At 41.0% G+C, this 16,719-nt stretch overlaps 2 protein-coding genes across 3 annotated transcripts; one reads left to right on the top strand and one right to left on the bottom strand.

The window, feature by feature from the left end:
- Nucleotides 1-650: 650 nt before the first annotated feature.
- Nucleotides 651-7,182, bottom strand: tspan3a (tetraspanin 3a). 2 transcript variants are annotated; one of them, XR_001966594.2, is made up of 8 exons: nucleotides 6,741-7,182; nucleotides 4,201-4,392; nucleotides 3,836-3,910; nucleotides 3,379-3,480; nucleotides 3,132-3,284; nucleotides 2,546-2,629; nucleotides 2,054-2,197; nucleotides 651-1,874 (listed from the first exon to the last, which is right to left on the bottom strand). XR_001966594.2 is itself a non-coding variant. In XM_018763214.2 (7 exons), the coding sequence occupies exons 1-7, from the start codon at nucleotides 6,801-6,803 to the stop codon at nucleotides 2,105-2,107; spliced, it is 762 nt and encodes a 253-aa protein (XP_018618730.1). In that variant the 5' UTR covers nucleotides 6,804-7,181; the 3' UTR covers nucleotides 651-2,104. The 2 variants fall into 2 exon arrangements, 1 of the variants encoding a protein (XP_018618730.1); XM_018763214.2 differs by having other exon boundaries at nucleotides 651-2,197; nucleotides 6,741-7,181.
- A 292-nt stretch (nucleotides 7,183-7,474) lies between these two features.
- On the top strand, nucleotides 7,475-16,495 carry LOC108940773 (uncharacterized). The gene is made up of 12 exons (XM_018763128.2): nucleotides 7,475-7,583; nucleotides 9,264-9,930; nucleotides 10,857-10,916; nucleotides 11,030-11,082; nucleotides 11,169-11,313; nucleotides 11,454-11,818; nucleotides 11,942-12,170; nucleotides 13,166-13,283; nucleotides 13,385-13,505; nucleotides 13,584-13,695; nucleotides 14,122-14,234; nucleotides 14,427-16,495. The coding sequence occupies exons 2-12, from the start codon at nucleotides 9,280-9,282 to the stop codon at nucleotides 14,494-14,496; spliced, it is 2,037 nt and encodes a 678-aa protein (XP_018618644.2). The 5' UTR covers nucleotides 7,475-7,583; nucleotides 9,264-9,279; the 3' UTR covers nucleotides 14,497-16,495.
- The last annotated feature ends 224 nt before the right edge of the window (nucleotides 16,496-16,719 follow it).

The raw sequence follows: 16,719 nt of genomic DNA, 5'->3' as shown, positions 1-16,719 counted from the left end.
ACACCACCACATTTGACTTTTTTCTTACATTTAATGAATATGTAATATTGCTGTTGCCACAGATCCAACCCTTATCTGTGATCTGGAAGAAGTGCTTATATTTGCTAGTTTCCTGCAAATGGTAAGCCCATGTTATGATTTTGCAACCAAAATGCATTTAAAAGCATATGGGTATAAAGGCAATTACAATGTACAATGAGATCAGTGGAGTTATAAGATCAGGATTTTAAAATTCATGCGACATACCACACATCTGGGTTTGAGACTTTCAGACCCTGATCAACACCTCAACATCTGTAACTTTAGATCACAGCATATCTAAACAGCCAACCAATATAACTGCTGAATAAACAGGTACAATTCACTATGCAGAGTGCCTGGAGATTTATGCTGATTTTGACTGGTGCCTTATGCTTGAGATGCTGGGGACTTGTATGTCTCCCATTCAGGTAGGTCACTCAACTGGCAACACCACAAGAGGGACACAAAAATAATGTCCTCCAGAAATGTTATCATTAATATCAATAAATTAATATTGTTTAATAACAAAATTGATTAATATGTTTCCCAATGTAGAGAAAATGTTTCATTCCATTTTAGGAAAAAAAGAACAAGCCACAGTGATGAGTCAAACAAGGAACAGAGTATTTAAGACTGCTTTACTTAGTAAAGTAAGATGATGTCACTGGAAGTCTCAGCATGCTGCATACTTGGTATAAAGTTTGAAAAGAAAGGTCATACAAGTTACCTGTGGAAGTTAACCAGTGAAAAACTTTTAAACACAATCCCCCATACTGCACTGACATGGATCACTTGATGCTTGGTTTAATGACAGTCTAATATTTTCTACAACTGACTATATCAGAACATGAACACTGAGGCATGTAATAACAGAAATTAAAATATTAATATGTTTACAGTTAAACAGCAGTATTAAAGACGTAAGTTTTGTTCAGTTTAGTCAAATTTCAGTTGGTTTCACTTGAGATGAAAGTTTTCTGTCTTACCCTTGCAAAACAGGTCAATATAAACTAAAACAAATGCTGAAAGTGGAATCGATTGCCTTTTTAACAGGGTATCAAACTGAAGGAGTTTTGATCATTCTTGATCTTATGATCAAACATTTCCTTGTAAAAGGACAAAACTGGCCAATACCATATAAATTGAGTATAAATATCTTGTACTACATCATTTTGCATTCTACAGCAGAAAATATGCACATTAAATTTACATGAATTTTGTTATTTTGTTACACAAAAAACACAAATTAGCTTAAAATACATATTAAACAGGGTTCTACACATTTTGCCTGTTTTCTGGTAAAATCAGAACAGAAATTGGGTTCTTATTGTTCCAGATTTTACCTAACATGGAGCAGAACAGGACCACTGAAGAGCCCTATTAAACATTACGTCACACAAAAAAACAAAACTAAACAAAATACTCGTAACAGAACAAGTAGTGCATATAGATTATTCTCGCAAAACCCTTTCACCTGTTTAGTGGGTCATCAAATTTCCAATTTAGAATTAATCACACTGAGTTTGGATACGTGCAACTGAAAACTCTTGTATATTTTTATCTATACAAGGACCTTACATTACACTGGTATCAGCTTCTCAGCAACAAAGACTGGTGATGGGGAGGGACTTGAAGTACAGTAGCACAAAGCAATCTAATAAATAAATAGGGATTTTCCATGTCTGATATTTACACACATAATTAACTACTTATAAAATATTTTAAAAGCCTACATTTAGTGCAAACTCAAACAAAGATTGTACATTCCAAGTATCTTCCCATGCGGTTTTTCGTCCCCACCATCCAAAAGAGAAATGCTCCTATTCTCCCCACTGTCCCCACCGAAGAGACCACTAAAAGACCAATAAAAGTTATTACCATTTTATACTTAGACATCATAGGACTTTAAAAAGGCAGAAACCAAACACCAACTTAAGAAGTATTTAAATAGTGTACTTGCCGTGCTACAGTACCCATCACCAGTGTACACTATTAGCAGTCCTGTACTGTGCAACATGTGCTTATAGCTTACTGTAGAAGGCAGGTAGCAGAGGTCTGCATCCCCGTGGTGACCCGCCACCCCTTACGCGTACGTTCCCCCAGTGACGAGCAGCTCGTAAGCTGGGTCGCGGCTCCTTCGGCACAGCACTACGCAGGCACACAGCATGCCCAGCATCTAGGGAGCAGAGCGACAAGCATCATTACAGCTTGAAAACATCCAAGAAAACCCAAGACCCAAACGTGGCATGGAAACCACTGTGGACCTCTGTGTTCAAAGGCCAAAAGCATCTCTTGCTTTCACAAGCAAGTGAAAATCAGCACTTCCTTTTTAAATTCAATCGAAAACAGTGGAGAGAAAAAAAAAATTTAGTACAGCTGAACTGTTGTAAAATGGGTAAAATAAGATGTTAAGGTGTAAAAAAGCAAATCAGTATCTTGCAATATCAAAAACATTTCAGAACACATGCATGAAATGTTAACTCGTAAACTGTTTCACAGTAGAATTCTTTTCAACATATTTTACCTGTATTGCAGCAAATGTCAAGGCAGCCCAGATAACATACATCATAATCTCCTTTAATTTCTTAACAACAAGAGCTTCACATCCCTGAAAAAGACAAAACAGTTACAGTTGAAACAACAAATTTGATTAAAATTATATGCAATGAAGAAATTCAGACTCAAGACAAAGAAGCTATAACATTTCCAGTGAGACTAGCACACTGAAAAAAATCTAATAATTTGTTATAAAAACTGTGCATTTTTGGCATATATGTATGGCAGTATGTTTTTCCATGCATTACGCAAGATCTAAGGGTAATAGCAAGTAATCAGAAACAAACCAAGGGCTCTCTAATCTCCACCCTTACATAGCTCTTCATGTTTTTTTTTTTAAAGTAATATATAGGTGATGATTGTTTAATTGGGACTCCTACCAAAGTAAGGAAGATGATGCTGCTTTCAAAGCCAGCACCATTTCTAAAGCCTCTACAACATGGTCTCATACACAACCTGTCATGAAGGTCAGTACAGAGTAAATATCTGATTATATGAGAGAACAGGCTAACTCAGCAAGGCCCCCATGACAACAGGCCTCTCATGTCTCTCACCTCTGGGTACAGATCTCCTGGACGGCTAAGGGATCCTGTACAGTTGCTGATATTGGGCCTGCAGCAGCTCAGCGGAACACTATTGTTTTTGGACTCCTTGAACCAGCGTGTGTTTCTCCAGTCTGAGTAGTTGTGAATTCCACAGCAGTGAAGCTGTTGTGAAAATGACAGAAAGAACATGTGAACCAGCCAGACAAACGGAGAAATCGCTTGACGCAAATCTATACATATGTGAACATGCACACACCTGTCTTTGTACATAGTCAATGGCCCGGCTCGGTGCATCTGTGTTTGTGCCATTGTACTCATTGTAAACCTTCTGAATGGAGTGATCGACTTCATCTTCAACCTGCAAAAACACTTCCCTGCATTAAATAACTTTAAATATTATCGGTAAGACATTAACTGCCCTACCAAGTATCAATCATATTTTTCAGAAGCGACCCACTGAACATAACGCAGCACTTACTGTATTTACTGAAAAGTTTTCTGACTGATAAAATGCTCTAACATATTTAATAAATTCTATAGGGTTTTCACATCTGAGTCCAAAATGCAAACTCATTATCTAAACATATTAAGCAAACTTAGTTATATAAAATCTACATTTCACAATTGGTATAATTATAAACAGATATCTCAATTTTCCACCCTGATATAAATTACTCCATCTAGTCAGTTTCACATCATGAAATAATACTAACCTTTGCTCTATAAATGTAACCCAGCACCACAACAACTACTTCTGTAACAAACACCAGAAGAAGAATGATCACAAACTGCAAAGCAAAGAGAAATAAATTCAGTAAACAACGTTCATAAAAAGCAAGGACCCTGTTTAAATTATGCATTATTTTTGAAAGGTGAACATGACTACAAGATGAGTTAGCTTTACTGATAAATGTTTAAACAATAACAGAATTTATAAATTTGTACCGTGTATCTAACCTGTTTTTCTAAATAACATTCTACATGTACAAAGCGATCATCTGCCAAGCTTGAGACGTAGCGAAGACTTCATATGTCAAAATCACACGCAACCAAAGTATGATATAAAACCAGGACTTACGGTTGCCAGTCCACAGCGGCTTTCTCGGATTGTGGCACAGCAACCGATCAATCCAATGATGAACAGCAGGGTGCCAACAGCAATTATAATTACAGCAGGAATGAGCGTGTACACATCCTCAAAGAAGTGGTCGTAGTCATCGTACGTGATGAATACATAGGCCCCGACATAACACAGGATTCCAGCTGCTGCCTGAAAAAAGCAAAAGAGAGAAGCTTGGCATCAGGTAGCGTGGACATGAAATGCAACAAGACAAGAAACAAATGTCTGAAATGAGCGTGTACTATCCAAACTGTGCGGAGCTGTATTGTCAAGTGTTGCCGAGACCAGTGCAAAACTATCTGAAAACTAAAACATATCAACATGTGCAACATATAACACAAGGATAAAATACATTTTATAAATACATCTTAACAGCAGACTTCCAGTGGTTCATGAGAAGCTGTCTTTTGTGTAACATCCAGCAGACCCAGTTAAAGCTACTTGATGAATCCAGTCAATCGTATATCAGATTAATTCAAATTAGGGTCATCTCAAAACAAATAAATAGTTTTTTTTTCTTTTTTTTGCGGAAAAACTGCGAAAAATAAAACGGACCCTGCAGAACAACCGCTGGGTTGAAAGGCATTAATAAAAGTAAGACACTTAGCATGAACAAGCTGCAATTGGCCCCTTAATGAAAGAAACCGGCAGCACGAGCAAGGATGGTTCCAACTTGCTGTCTCCACCTCATGAGCGCGTAGGTTTCATTCACCAGGGCAGCACCAACGTCAGAAACCGAGACTGTGACATTTCAACATGACACACACACACACACACACACACAGTCTGAACTGCTTGTCCCATACGGGGTCGGGAGAAGCCGGAGCCGAACCCGGCAACACGGGTCGCAAGACTGGAGGGGGAGGGGAGACACCCAGGACGGGACGCCAGTCCACTGCAAGGCACCCCAAGCGGGACTCGAACCCCAGACCCACCGAAGAGCAGGACCCGGTCCAACCCACTGCGCCACCACACCCCCCTCTTCAACAGGACAATGCAGCGAAATCACACACACACACACACACACACACACACACACACACACACACACTTTCTGAACTGCTTGGCCCGTACGGGGTCGGGAGAAGCCGGAGCCGAACCCGGCAACACAGGTCGTAAGACTGGAGGGGGAGGGGAGACACCCAGGATGGGACGCCAGTCCACTGCAAGGCACCCCAAGCGGGACTTGGACCCCAGACCCACCGAAGAGCAGGACCCGGTCCAACCCACTGCGCCACCGCACCCCCCTCTTCAACAGGACAATGCAGCAAAATCCAAAAAAAAAAAAAAGGGGGTATTAAAGCCCACCTTTTCAAATGTTAGACTGAATTCCATTAAGTGTAAACCAACCTGCACACATTTTGCTCCTGTGGGACAAGCTGTACTTTACAGAGTGAAGCTCAGAGTAAAAGAGTGTGAGGGAGGGATCGACTGCTGTGGAACGTGTCCAGTCCACTTCAATTCACCCATTCAAAGGTCAGAATTTCCCCACATACACTGAAAATGTCCAAAAAAGCATTAAAATAATCCATTTTTGTTCGTACAAATCAGCAAAATACATTTTATTCACTTCGCAATGACAACTGATAACGATGTCCATATATCCATCATCATGTGTGGGGAAAAAATGTAGGTCAAATCTGATCAGTGTCTGTAAGCAGAAATATACTGATATTCAGCTTGAAATTGTTGAAATATATTCAGCTTGAAATTGACCGTTTTCTAACAAACAAGGTATTTAATTTCGACTGAAGTAGGTGAGTTAACCTGTAAAAATGTTACGTAACTCGGCTGCCAGCCCACCCGCTCGCTGCTAAACAGGCGGCGAAACGCTGAAACTATATCATTAAAACGCACTGACTTATTCAATTCACCGAAGTGCATCGACGCATCATGCAAGATTATTTACGCTTACAGTAAAGTCGAGAGTTGAGTGAAAATTCAATTTTAAATTGTCTCGTTTTTTTTCGTCACTCGTGCCAGCAGAGCATTTCACACAACAACAAATGAAATGTGAATGTTTCATCATCCCCTTTTTTCGCACGCGTTATTATTATTATACATGCAGCACATCTAATTCTGACACAGCAGCGCGGTGACGTTTATTTTCAGAACGCACATACACAGGCAGTGACCAGTCCACAGTGAGTCAGTGAGCGACGCGGCTTTCCGTGTTAAATGTCTGTCCCTCGCACTTCGCGGTAGGCAGAGCAGCAGCAGCAGCAGCAGCTCCCCCCGAACACCGCAGACACACACATATACATTATACATACATACATACATACACGCGCGCGACTCGTCCCCTCATCCGCCTTCAATTCCCATGACAGCACACCCCTCGCCTCACCGCAAAATCATGTGCTTCAATTAAACGCACTGTGCTGCGTCGTAGTACAACAGCAAAAAAAAAAAAAAAAGTAGGCCATAAGCCTTATAAGCATAACTTCGAATCTCCGAGCCGAACCCACATTCGCTCCCAAAGCAAAACTCTAACTCACCCAGAAAATGAGGTTGAGGAAAACGAGCACGGTCTTGGAAGAAGTGATGCCACACTGGCCCATTTTTGGCTACAAGAGATCCGCGCTGCTGCGCCGCGCCGATGTCATAAGTGTGCACTCTAGTTATAAAATGGCTTTGCGGCGCGCGGCACCCGGAACCTGTTCGCTCAGCTTACTGGCCACGCGCCACCGTTACGGCACGGCGCTCCGCTCCGCTGTGCCTCACGCGTCACTTTTAGTTAAACACAAGTTCTGCTGCAAAAACGCAGCTTGAGTGGGCCAGCAGAGAATAAAGTTTAATGCAGGTTACTGTAATTACACAGAAACCTCGGTCTTGTGCATTGCGCAAAAACTCAATGCTGTGTCTGCTAGAAAAGAACACTTTGATTACCAATACATATGCTAATACATTAGCATTTGGAAAATATTGTAAGCTACCGCATGATTATTTTGACAGCTGTTGTAAATAAAAATGAAGCAAATGCAGTTTCCATCGAGGAACTGTGACGTAACAATCCAACTGTTTTTTTTTTTTTTTTTTTTTTTTTCCTCTGAGCCTGTTAAAGATTATGGGGTGCGTGCTGCGTTCTATGTATGTTCACTATTTTATGACCGTGCATTTGAAAACACACGCTTCGTTAAATGGAGACGTCAAACAGCGCACGCCGTGTGGCCCCCGGAAGTACATGTCTCTCCCTCCTCCTCCTCCTCCCCCCCCCGCCCCTGTCTGCTGGCGGAGTGGAGGCCAACAAACTGAGAGCGAGGCCCAGTGACGGCCATTGCGCGAGAGCGAGAGACCATCGCTGCCACCGCGAGATCAAGGCCGAGACGGACTGAGCGACGGTACAGTCGTTCCTTCATGTTCCGCGTGCAGAGCAGCCGGCGACTTTAGCTGCGCGCGGCGCAGTAATTCCAGCGACATATCGATGATAGATCATGATCAGCGAGATAAATGAAGTTGGCTTTGACTTTGAGACGTCAGTGACACACACACACACAAAAACAAACAAACGCAAATGGCTGACGAGTCGAGTGTTCCCTCGTCTGCGCAGTCTGCCCAGACGAGACGACCGAGTTCGTACGGTGGCGTGTAAACGCCCGCCGTGTTTGCGTGTTTTACTGAACACGGGCGTCAAGTCGTTACTTTGACAACATGAAACACACAGACTGTGTGTGTATAGCAGCACGCTTTGTGTTAGCAAATGAGTTCTTGACAACAAATTTTGGTAATCTTGTACTGTACTAGTCTGTCCACTAGTATCGATGCCGCGGGGGTGGGGGGAAAACAAAGATTATATTCAATATTGCCACTGCCATTATTACTTATTATATAATTCTTGTTGCAATTTCACACCAGTGCCTAAGTTTATCGTGAGTTTTTTTCTTCCTAACTTTAGGTAAACTTAATTTCTGTTTGACTGGTGCACAGTCTAATTCACCCCATCATGTCATGTAGCTCAAGTTATTTCGCTCTCAGGATGAAGGCATCGACATTTTTTGCTCTTGGGCAAGTGGTGATGTTTTAATGATAGTTAATTTATTATTATCTGCAATTACACTTCAACAATTACATGTTGCCCGTTACATTTTTGTAACATCTATCACAATGGACAACAAAAATTTTGTTTCCCGAACACACTTGTGTGTATCGGTGATTTGGGGGTGCTCATCACAAAAATCACATTAAAATCGTCCTGTCGTGTACCGTTCTGTTGAAATTGGCTCCTTTTGTAGTTTTATCTCATACTGTATGTCTACTAATATGATGCACACAAATTAAGCAGTTTTGTTTGGTCCAGGCATGCCTGGAAGATTATTGCAGCATAATTGTCTTATCGATGTTGCAACAGGGGGCACGGTGGCACAGCGGGTTTGGCCGGGGCCTGCTCTCCAGTAGGTTCGAGTCCGCTTTGGGGTGCCATGAAGCGGACTGGCATCCCATCTGGGGTGTGTCCTCTCCCCCTCCAGCCCTGTGCCCTGCGTTGCCGGGCTAGGCTCCAGTTCGCAGAAACCCCACTCGGGACAAGCGGTTGTAGACACTGTGTGTGTGATGTTGCAACGTTGCATGTGGTGTCGATCCGAGAGCTTGGCTCAGAGGTGCTCGGAAGTCAATGCCATTCGCTGTCCCAGTGACATGGCGAGAACAGAGGGATCATGTGACGGACTGTTACTTTAGTCTGACCGATGTCTCTGCCTTCTCTACTAAAAATAAGAAATCTATTGAATACCCCAGTCTCCCTTCAGCCATGACACCTTTACTGTATGACAGTTTGCCAGTACCAAAGCCACCAGAGACATGTAGCCTCATCAAGGCTCATAGTTATTATTAACACATACAGTAATAATGTATACCTTTATATTTAATGACCGCTTGACATTCTGTGAGTAGTTACAACTTGAAAGACATGAGGTCATGTGAAATGGTAATGGGGAAATGACTGACTTGTTCACCGGTTACCATGTAACAGTGGGGAATAAGACTGTATTGTTTCTGCCACTGACTCGTCATGCGTTGTTTTAAAGGCATTATTAACTGGATATGGACAACGGAGAGAATCCTTCGCCAGTGTCACAAACCAAAGAAGAAAAAGAGAGGCCGATGGGACCCCCAGAGAGTGGCACGTTGGACAGACGATTGTGCCGTTTTTACTCCCAAGGGAGGTACTGCCAGTTTGGGAAGAAATGCCGCTTTCTGCACCAGAGGGCTGATCCCAAGCATACTCCGAAAGGAATGGAAAGCATGGCAGAGAGGGGGTTAGGAAAACCAGAAGGCAATGCTACACACCATGATGGCTCTGCAAACTCTGGAGAAACAGGCTTGCCATCCAACCCCAGAGTGCTGGTGGGGAGAAAAGGCCAAATCAGGCATCCGTGCCGCTACTTCCTTTCTGGCTACTGTGCCATGGAAGAGAGGTGTCACTTCTGGCATCCAAGCGACTTGCCTCCTATACCCAATTTGAGCCCCAAGGAGAGAAGTGACCTCAGGCCAAGAGCACCTGTAGATCACCCATCCAATGTTCAGAATGTGAAACTGAGTGAGCTCACAGCAGATGTCGCCAAGCATCTCCGAGACACTGAAATCAACCAGCTAATAAAGCGCATTCCCAAAGACCAGCTGTTTGTTCAAGAGCGAGAAGATGGCCAGCTCACCTTCTACCGAGTTGTTGTTCAGCCCACAGACCCTGAATGGGTAATTATTTCCTTCATGTCCAAATGAGAAACATCATGGTTTATGTCACATAATCCTAAATTTGGTGATTGTCTTAAATATGTATAAAGATATATGTCTGTAGATGCAAGATGTAGTATGAATGTTGATGGTATATTTGTCAACAGATTTAGCAGTTTTTTTTGTAATTCTAATATTGATCTGTTTTTTTTTATAAAAAACAGACTGTTTTTGAAGGTTTTTTTTTAATTGAAATCTGAAAATTGTAGTTTACTAGATTTGGAATCCCAGTTTGTTGAAATGCTGTGTGCTGGTTGAGTTACGCAAGCTAGGAATAAATTATTCCAGAGGGTTTCAGTTTTATTTTGGCCATCAGTTCTCAATAACCCCTTATCCATTGCATGGTTTCAGCGATTTGCATCTTATTCTGGAATCACAGGACATGAGATAAGGTTCATCGCAGGACAATTACACACGTTATGGGCATTCTTTGAACAATAAGAGAAAGCCCACAAAAACACAGGGAAAACATGCAAACTCCACACAGTGAGCCAGATTTGAACCCATGTCTGAACATACAGCACAGGAGCTGTGAGACCCCAGCATTACCTTCTGCTACCTGCACTAATTTCATTAATTTCTTTTCAGTGCAGTATTTCTCCAGTTTTTTATGTCGCCATTAATTTCAGTATAATTACATTTACATTTATTCATTTAGCAGACCTTTTTCTCTAAAGCGTATACATCTCAGACAAAAATACATGAGTGAATTACATTGATATAGTTCCAAATGATACCTTTTTTTTTCCACAGCTTTTGACAAGCCTTGGATAACTTTATTGTAGTTTATCATGGTTTCTGTTCTCTGTGCCATACCTGTAACTCTAATAGTGATATGTGTTTTTCTGTCCAGTAAAAGTGCACAAATTGTTGACTCTGTTTTTCAGCCCTTTGACTTGAAAGAAATTCACATCATGGTTAGCTTTCCAGAGAGGTATCCCCAGGAGGTAAGTTTCTTTTTGTTTTTATTTAAATATAAAATTCCTCTGGCAGTGAGAGTGCAGGATTGGAAAGATACTGAGGTCAGACATGTTAAAAGAATATTCTGTTGCCTTTGCAGGTTTTTACGCTGGTTATTCCAGAAGACCAGGACTTGCCCTCTATTATGGCAAAGTAAAAAGAATCAGTCTTTCTGTATGTTGGCTTCAGCTTAATATGTTTGTTTTTTTTTTATTTAAAGATTTGCTTTTACCACACAGACATGTGGCGCATGCCTCTCAGGAGTGGTTGCAAGCCAGGCATGCTACCAATGAGTTAATGGGGAAGGTGGAGCTACTTTTCCGGCCTTTCTTGCGATGGCTAGACCGCAACTTGGAGCGGCTTTTCACTGACGGCGCTCGACAGGTAAGGCTCCATGCAGACTGCTGTGCTCTTTGTGAGCTTCTTGAGGTGATTATTTAGTGGATCTTCAGATTTTTCAGGGGTTTTCAAAAACTAAATATGCTTTTGTTTTTTATACTCTCTCTCCTATTTTTGCTTTCCAGTTGAAAAGAGACATAGATGCTGAACGATCTGGCATCCAGTTTGTCTCCTACCAGCAGCTTCAAGCTGCAGTCTGCAAGGATCCATGCCCAGCGACTGCTGTGGACTTCAGTGGTACTGGCTGCTCTGATAGAGAGGAGGAAGAGGAAGAGGATGATGAATCAGAAGAGGAAGGTGATAATGACATGGTAGGGGTAAAAGAGGAGGTCCTGCCCTCTGAGGGGGAAAAGGGTTCCCTCCAGGTGGAGAATATCAGGAGTGCGGAGCCTCGGAAAGGCACGGAAGTAAAGCTGCTTGGCCTACGGCTTGGGGAGGAGACAGCCACTGTTACTGCCAAGCAGCTGACTCTGTCGCTGCAGTGTAACAGGTACGTACAAACTATGGTTTTGTTCATGTGGAAGAATCTTTGAAGAAAGCTGTGATTTACATCTGGGGCCCTGAGAATTCTTCTTAACTGTTGACACAAACTTTTGCTGCATGTTCTGCCAAGGTGCAAAGTGACAGCAGATCTGCAAGTGAGTGAAGGGCTGCCCTGCTCTGCCCAGTGTGAGAAGTGCAGCACCGGGATCAGCGTGACATTCCGACCCAGTGTACTGCACCGCTTCTGTGACATCCTAGGTTACCTTGACGTCAACAACGCTGTACCTTCGGACCTAGTGTTGCAGGAGTGCGAGCTGGTGGTGGGCTGTCTCAGCTGCTCTCAGGAAGGACCACTGCAGGTCTGTATGAATACAGTGCCATTATTCTACTAACCTGAGTATAAATGAGAAAATAATATTAAGTGGTCTATAACCCAAACCTAACATTTGAAGTATTTTTCCAAAAAGGCATCAGCTGAATAAATTAATACAAATTTTTCCTAACATTTTTAGCAACTTTGACTTCCATGAAAGTTAAAACTAATTTAAAATGAATGAAAATAAAAATGCATTGTCCCTACAAACTGCTGCTCAGTGCCTTTTGTTAACCGATTCATCCTATGAACATATGCATTGTTCCTCATCTTGGTACTGATCACCGCCACTCACAAACACCATAAATGAGCTCTAAACGCAGTTGAAGTGAGTCGTTTTGAGGTGGTCCCACTCCTATTCTGTTGAGTTGTGTTTCACTGATGTCTGTCATCTGGCCACATAAATACGGATCAGATTCACTCCACAGCAAATAGGGAGTTTTTAGAAAATTTTGAAGAAAAGCAAACAATATTTTAAAATTTCATAATTCAAATGTTAATAAAGTGAGGAGCCAGTGTATGTTAAAGTTTCAACTCATGGGCTGAAGAAGTCATGTAATATGTTTACAATATTTTACCACTGTAAAAGTGTTTAATAGGTTAATCTTTGGGAGGACAGCATTATTTGTATGCATTATCATAATTTGGGGGACAGCAAGTAGTGTAGTGGTTAAGAGTTACTGCCTTTGGATTCAAAGGTTGCAGGTTCAGTCACCAGCTCTAGCTGTAGTACCTTGCTCTAGGGTACTTACCCTGAATTGCTCCAGTAAAATTACCCAGCTGTAGAAATGGGTAAATAATTGTAAGTAACATTGTAAGTTGCTTTGAAAAATAGCATCAGCTAAATGAGTAAGAGTTATTTTCCAGTTGTACGCATTTTTAACATTTTGAACTTTGCTGATATTTATCATTAAATAATGATTTTGTTTTCTTTGGTAAATTATGCAAAAACAAGTTGGTATTACTGACTTTTCTCTGTAGAAGTTGTCATATGGCCAGAACAAAGAGTTGAACTGCCAGCACTGTCATTCCAAGCTAGGCATCTTTGTTGAGAGCACTCGATTTCAGCTCATCCAGCCGCGCCTCAGAAATAACACTGGTGAGAGCCCCTACCTAACATACTGATTAGTCTGCTTTTAGTTTGTTTTTCACTACAAAATGACTTTGTGATCTAAGCATCTGCTGATCTCTTACCCACAGGGCAGGGAGAACAGAAGTACACGTATGGCCGGTATCTCAGAGACCCAGCGATACAAAAGGGGAAGCCTCTACCTGGAAAAGGCACCTGCAAGCACTTCAGACAGAGCCACCGCTGGCTGAGGTACTTGGACTTCCAGTTGCATGGCATTTCACATGCTTGTGTGACTTGGAAACTCCCATGAAGTATCTCTGCTACAAGGTTCCCATGCTGCGGACGTGCCTACCCCTGCGACTTGTGCCACGATGAGGATCAGGACCACCCAATGGAGATGGCCAGCCGAATGCTTTGTGGTTACTGTGCCAAAGAACAGGTGAGAAGCCGTGTCATAGAGCTCAAGACCAGTAATTGAAAGTTATGTACAACTGCCATGATATCATGTGCTCATTTTCCTTTCCTAGTACTAAAGATTTGCAGATGGCAGACATTGCACTTTCCACTAATTTTTAGTATAGTAAAATGGAAAAAAATATCTTATGATGATAGGAATAGAAAAGCAAAGAAAGCCAAGGCCAGATTTTTGTTGAAGCTGCCCGTGCAGTAATACAATTTCCTTTAGAAACTTTCTGGTGGTTAATATACAGCTGAACACCATTCCCCACAGACTGAACCCACACTTGTCTGTAACGCAGATATTACAAATACTGGAGACAGGCCCTACAGTATGGAACTCAACTTTGGTTGCCCTGCTCATGCTCTAGGACTTGTCTTTTGGCTCAGTGTGGTTTTGTGTGTGCAGCCGTACAGCAACGGTAAACCTTGTATCTGCTGTGGAAGTATGATGACAAGATCAGCGCAAACAAATCACTGGGAAGGAGGCCAGGGCTGCAGGAACAAAGTGAAAATGAGCAGGTACTCTGAAGAGAATGCATGCGCTTACCCGGGGTTACTTCACTTTACAATGTTCAACAATATATTATGTATGATATTTTGCTATATTGGGATGTTGTAAGGTTGATCTCTCTCTATAGCCAGTAGGATCAGCATTGTATTATGATAATTAATTTAGTCTTGTGTTTTGTCTTTTTTTCTCCCTTAAAATAGAAATGACCACCATAAGTATTCCAGCACAAATAAAACAGTGTCACGGAAGGCGAAGAGTGAGAAGAAATGAAAGGAATGGTGACTGATTATTCATTACTTGTGATTTTTGAAGTAAAATCGGCTCACACCAGCTGTAACAAATGTTGTTTCAATCTCCAGGGGGCTGCTGGAGGCTGAATTTCATTACTTAAAGTCTGCTTTTACAAGAGCAACTTTTCAAAGAGCAAGTGACCTTTAAAATTGGTCGTATTTGTAGCTTTGTTTGGTAGTAATGGACAGACAGTGCATTGAGAAATTTTTTATTCAATTCAAGCAGTTGCAAGAAGTGGTGAGATACCAATTCATACAATAATACTAATCATAAACTGAAAATAATTCTGAATTGATTGTGGAAATTGCTGCAAGAGACATAAAAAATTTAAATCCATATAAATTACATCTTGAGAAACAATATGATGTAGACTTGGCTTTTAAAAAAAAATCACAAATCACCAAGTGTTATCAAGCTGCTTTGTAACATTTCATTTAATAGAGAGATTTGTGATTCTCTAATGATTCTCTGCTGTCCTTTTGAGTATGAGAACTGTTTGTAAAATATGTGTTTCTCAGCTCAAGCATCCTGATTTGCATGTACAACTACACTCTATGTGGGTTTTGCATATGTTTTTCTATCTCCCTACACGTTTTCCTCAAGTAACTAAGCTGATTACCATCATTCTATTACCCCCATGGATATGTGTGTGTGTGCATTGTGTTGGACTCATGTCCCATGTAGCTATGATCGTACTTTATATTCTTAGTCTACAGGATTAGAGCTTTTGTGTGTCACAGCCTTCCAGCATTAAGTTGTTTATAAATGGACAATAAGTTAATTGAGTCATTAATAACATTAACTTGGCCTTTGCAAACAAACAAAATAATCAGTAAATGAGTAACATGCAGGTAAATTTTAGCAAATGCATGGATCTCTTGCTTGTTCTCTGGAGTAGACTGCAATCAGAACCGCATTGTAAAAAGTTGCTAATGGGACCAACCATCCAATGAGACCATGGGACTGTCAGTTCGCAGGGGAAAACTGAGTAAGACCTTTAATGACAATTTTGTCACCCTGTTTTATTGGCATTCGATGTTTCCTTTGTGATTTATTTAAATAAAATGAAAACCTTGTAACCCAATAGCGAGTTAATAGCATACATAGAGAACATCTTGCATTTCAAAGGTTCAGTTCATCAGTTGTAATGTCTTCCAGAATAACTGAAAAAACAAAGCTTGTGATTTTGAAATGACAGAAAATAGAAAATATGTTTAACTAACATAAGTGCTTAGTAGTTGAACAAAATTGAGGAATGAAGTGTTTCATTTTGGCACATTTCAGCCCTGTAGTTTTCCCTGTGGAAAGCTAATGTCTTTCTCTAGCACTTCCTGAAATGAGCAGTTGAGCACTGAGAAGTTGAATGTGGCTCTGCGTTTTTTGCTTTCTCTCAGAGGATTCCCCTTTTAAAATGAGCTGAATTGATTGGTTTTTTTTTGCTTGCTTTGTCAGTGTATGGTGACTTAAGGTTATGGCAGCACTCAATTGCTTTTCAGAATACAGAGTAGCAATTACACCAACCTTCACATAATGGGGTTAATTCATTTTGCAAAATAATCCCATCAGGTGAATTCCCATTGTGAGGATATTGAATTACATTTATTTCCTATGAACCAAGTACACTTTTCCCTCACATAACAGGGTCTTATATAACAAAAAGAGCTACAACTGCTTGTAAAAATATGTACCCTTTTTGTGTAAGAGGCTTATTATTCAGTACAACAGCATTTTTACCCGGGTACAGTCATTTTACTTCCACAATGGTTATTTTATTCACTGCCTACATTTTCACTCTGCAAAACACACAGATATGTTTCTTACATAACAATACCATACACTGTAAATGCTTTGTACTTCCTATTGACTGATCACACGCCACAAAAAAAGTGGGTCTGTTATCACAAATGGAATAGCAGATTTAATACAATTGTTTTTCATTCATTTGTCACAATTTTCTCCAAAGGGAGTTACAATATTAAGATACTAACAATGATTTACCCATTTATACTGCTGGTAATTTTTTGGGGGGAAATTCAGGCAAACTACCTTGCTCAAGGGTCCTGCAGCAGCTGTGGGGTTCAAAAATTTTCAGTAATGCTACAAAGCTCCAGTCACAGTAGTGTTTTTATCTTTTGCAGAGTGAAAGACATGGGCAGTGATCTTGTGAATTTTATTTCTTTGTATCATAAACAGCAAAACTAT

This window comes from Scleropages formosus, chromosome 11 (genome assembly GCF_900964775.1).
Source record: "Scleropages formosus chromosome 11, fSclFor1.1, whole genome shotgun sequence".
NCBI lineage: Eukaryota > Metazoa > Chordata > Actinopteri > Osteoglossiformes > Osteoglossidae > Scleropages > Scleropages formosus.
The sequence above is the reverse complement of the archived record's forward strand: the minus strand, read 5'-3'. Positions and strand labels throughout refer to the sequence as shown.

Bases quoted from the DNA above. Each gene is read 5' to 3' on its own strand.
- tspan3a (XM_018763214.2), bottom strand. From the start codon at position 6,803: ATGGGCCAGTGTGGCATCACTTCTTCCAAGACCGTGCTCGTTTTCCTC. The intron at 4,393-6,740 runs GTGAGTTAGAGT...TGCTTTTTTCAG, and splicing joins TCCTCAACCTCATTTTCTGG to GCAGCAGCTGGAATCCTGTG. The intron at 2,198-2,545 runs GTAAAATATGTT...TCTGCTCCCTAG, and splicing joins TGACATTTGCTGCAATACAG to ATGCTGGGCATGCTGTGTGC.
- LOC108940773 (XM_018763128.2), top strand. From the start codon at position 9,280: ATGGACAACGGAGAGAATCCTTCGCCAGTGTCACAAACCAAAGAAGAA. The intron at 13,506-13,583 runs GTACTTGGACTT...CTCTGCTACAAG, and splicing joins CAGAGCCACCGCTGGCTGAG to GTTCCCATGCTGCGGACGTG. The intron at 13,696-14,121 runs GTGAGAAGCCGT...TTGTGTGTGCAG, and splicing joins GTTACTGTGCCAAAGAACAG to CCGTACAGCAACGGTAAACC.